The sequence below is a fragment of the Mesitornis unicolor genome, unplaced genomic scaffold, assembly GCF_000695765.1.
Source record: "Mesitornis unicolor isolate BGI_N332 unplaced genomic scaffold, ASM69576v1 scaffold10647, whole genome shotgun sequence".
Classification (NCBI taxonomy): domain Eukaryota; kingdom Metazoa; phylum Chordata; class Aves; order Mesitornithiformes; family Mesitornithidae; genus Mesitornis; species Mesitornis unicolor.
In genome coordinates this window covers 230-3,162 of record NW_010194344.1, presented here as the reverse complement: position 1 = coordinate 3,162, position 2,933 = coordinate 230, and the positions used below count along the sequence as shown (strand labels likewise).

The 2,933-nt window shown below is 48.4% G+C and overlaps 1 protein-coding gene across 1 annotated transcript; it reads right to left on the bottom strand.

Moving 5' to 3' along the window:
* Positions 1-279: 279 nt before the first annotated feature.
* UBE2T (ubiquitin-conjugating enzyme E2T (putative)) lies at positions 280-2,728 on the bottom strand (the record flags this gene model as incomplete). Its single annotated transcript, XM_010187764.1, has 5 exons — positions 2,620-2,728; positions 1,963-2,032; positions 1,337-1,442; positions 760-858; positions 280-363 (listed from the first exon to the last, which is right to left on the bottom strand). Coding segments are annotated over exons 1-5 (468 nt in total), but the record flags the coding sequence as incomplete, so codon positions are not given.
* Positions 2,729-2,933: the final 205 nt, after the last annotated feature.

Here is a 2,933-nt window from a genome sequence, read left to right as displayed (position 1 = left end):
GGAAGGGTTTTATCAGGCTTCAACCTCACTCATCCTTCATTCTTTGAGAAGCACTGCAATTATTTGTGAATGAACACATTTATTTGGAAGGAGTGAATCTGATTATCCTAAAAGCAAGTAAAATGAAATTAAATAGACATCCAAACCAATGAGCAGAAGAGGAGGAGAGAAAGAACGCTGCCAGAGCCAGCCACACAAAGTAACTGCGAAAGGCAAACAGACAAGAAAGACTTCACTAAGACAGAGCTGCTCTCAGCTGAGGAAGCAGAAGGTTCTCACCCTCCTCTGCTGGCTCGCGTGTTTCTCAGTCCACTCTCTGGCATTTTGCAAGAACAGCTGCTTGTTGTACTTGTACTCTGAGGACTAAATGGAACAAGACAAAGAGATTTGATTGAATACAAACACCACATCAAGAAGCCAGGACTCAGGTCTGGCTGTAGGACTCCAAGAACCAGACCAGACCCACTACAAGCACGCAGCGTGAAGCACAAATTCTTTTTGCTTGCTTTAGTTTAGCAGGCTTGAAGAGGAGACCTTTGCCATCTTTTTTTCCACTGCTGGCATAAACCCTGCACCGCACATCCCAGCTGCTTTAGGGAAATGCAGCCATGCCCCCAGGCCTGCTCCAGACCAAGCTACACCCCTACATAACGTGTTGGTGGCTTAATCAAAGCAGAAGCACAGCCTAACACAGCCTAATTCTAACAAAGTGCTCCTTCCCAGCCCATGCCCACAGGAGAGGAAGAGGAGCTCACGTACAATGTCAGCCATGAGAGGGTCGTCAGGGTTGGGCTCTGCCAGCAGCAGCTGAATGGAGGTCAGCAGCGTGGAGATGTTCAGGGAAGGCCTCCACGCACCCTGCAAGGAAATGGGGTGAGAAAGCCATGAAGCAAAAAGAGATGTGACCATGGGCTGCTGAGAGAAAACTCAGGGCTCGCAGCATTTAAACCCAACCTGCCCACGAGCTGTCTCAGGACTTAGAGCACTTAACCCCCCCGAAAAACACCAGAGCCCTTCTCCACACAGGCTGAGGCCTCTCTGAGGAAGCCTGACTGACAGCCACAGCCCGGGCAGCATTGGGGTAGCCCCTTTTCAGGGGGCCACCAAATGCCTCTGTGACTGCAATCCTTAAAACCTTGGAAACTCATGTGGAACACAGAAGGTCACGTTCCAGTCTGTAAACAAAGGAGATGCCGCTCAAAAACTTTACCCCCATGCTCCTGCGTAAATAAGTCAGTAGCGAAAAGACATTCAATAAGGCTTTTACAAGAAAAGGATAAGGAGGTCATTATCCTCCTCAGGCTCACTTACCCATGCCCAGGCAGTGCTCTCTTACCTTTGGGGGTAATTTAAGAACATCCAGGCAAATCCTTCCAGCAGAGTCAATGTTAGGATGATAGATAGGGGTCAGGAAGCGAATCTTGGGGGGCTCAAACGGGTACCTTAGAGGGATAAGTGTTAAGAAACAAAAAGTTATATTTATATTTGTACCACAGTTGCTTCATCACCCAAACAAGGCCGTTATTTTCACCTCCCACCCATTTGCTAAGTGAAACCCTTTCCCGCAGAATTTCAGAGGGGGCAGTGCTCTGCTTTTGGTGTTTTCAGCTGTGTTTGACTGGTACTTTCCTGGGTAGCTCCCCACAGAGAAGCAACTACTCATGACCGAGCTCCTTTCCAGCAAGCTTTAAGACAACAGGATAAGGCAGAGATCTTATCATAACGCTTTTAGGTCGTTAATCACACATCGTAGGACATCCAGTGTGAAATAAGAACTTCAGACAGTGGGAATGCCAATTACATTCCATAAACGAAGGGTCTTGCCTAATTAACCACATTCTTTGTTGCGAGGCTAAAGGGAAAACCAAAAAGGCAGCACTTACAGCAAATACGTGACTCCACTTAACTCATTTGAGAGCAGCACAACGCTGGCTACTTCTCTAGGTGTCATCGCCTGCTTACCTTTCAGGAACAACTATTTCCAGGTCGAATATTCCTTTCTCATACGGTGTGTCTGCAGCTCCTAAAATTTCTTTAGAGGCAAGATTAAGGCACAAGCATTAGATTCAAAACCACTGGACTCTGTCCAAGTCTCCACGTAGCTCCCGCAGTTACAGAACCCTGACACTGCTCAGGTTCAGGAATAAAAAAACCCCATTGTCTTATCCGATACCGGTTCCACCCCACAATCAAAACCCTGGCCAGACTGACCGAGCCATAGGCCAAGCTGTATTTAAAGAAAACCATGAAAAAAAACCCCTAAAAGCTCTCTTAAATTCCACTCTTCCATGCACTACACGGCACCCAGCGAACCCAAGCCTAGCAGTGAACCCTTACACAGCCCCTACCCATGGAAACGGCACCAAGCTGTGCCAAGGGAGGTTCAGGTCAGAGATAAGGAGGAAGTTCTTTCCTGAGAGGGTCGTCAGAAGCTGGCACAGGCTGCCCAGGGAGGTGGTGGAGTCCCCATCCCTGGATGTGTTTAAAGAGCGGGTAGACGAGGTACTTAAGGATATGGTTTAGGGGGTAGACAGGAGCGGTTGGACGTGATGATCTCAGAGGGCTTTTCCAACCGAGCCATTCTGTGATTCTGTGAAAAGCCCCCCGAGGGGTACATACGTGCCCGGAGTTCATCGAGCTGGCTTTCCTCTTGCCAGCAGGTGATGCCCGGAGGTGGCTCTGTGGTCAGGAGGGAGAGCTCCCTCTTCAGACGCGATGCTCTCTGCATGGTGCTGAAACTTCAAGAGACTGAATTTTCTTGCTGGCAAAATTCGCTTTGCCAAAATAGCACTTCAGACTTTATTATTATTTTTCCTGCTAAGGAGAATTAATGGAGGTTTTGAGTTGTTATCCTGCTGTGATAACCGGAGTCTCAGAGCTGAGCCTGTCCCAGGAGCCGTTCTCACATCCAGCTGGAGGGAGAGAATCAAATC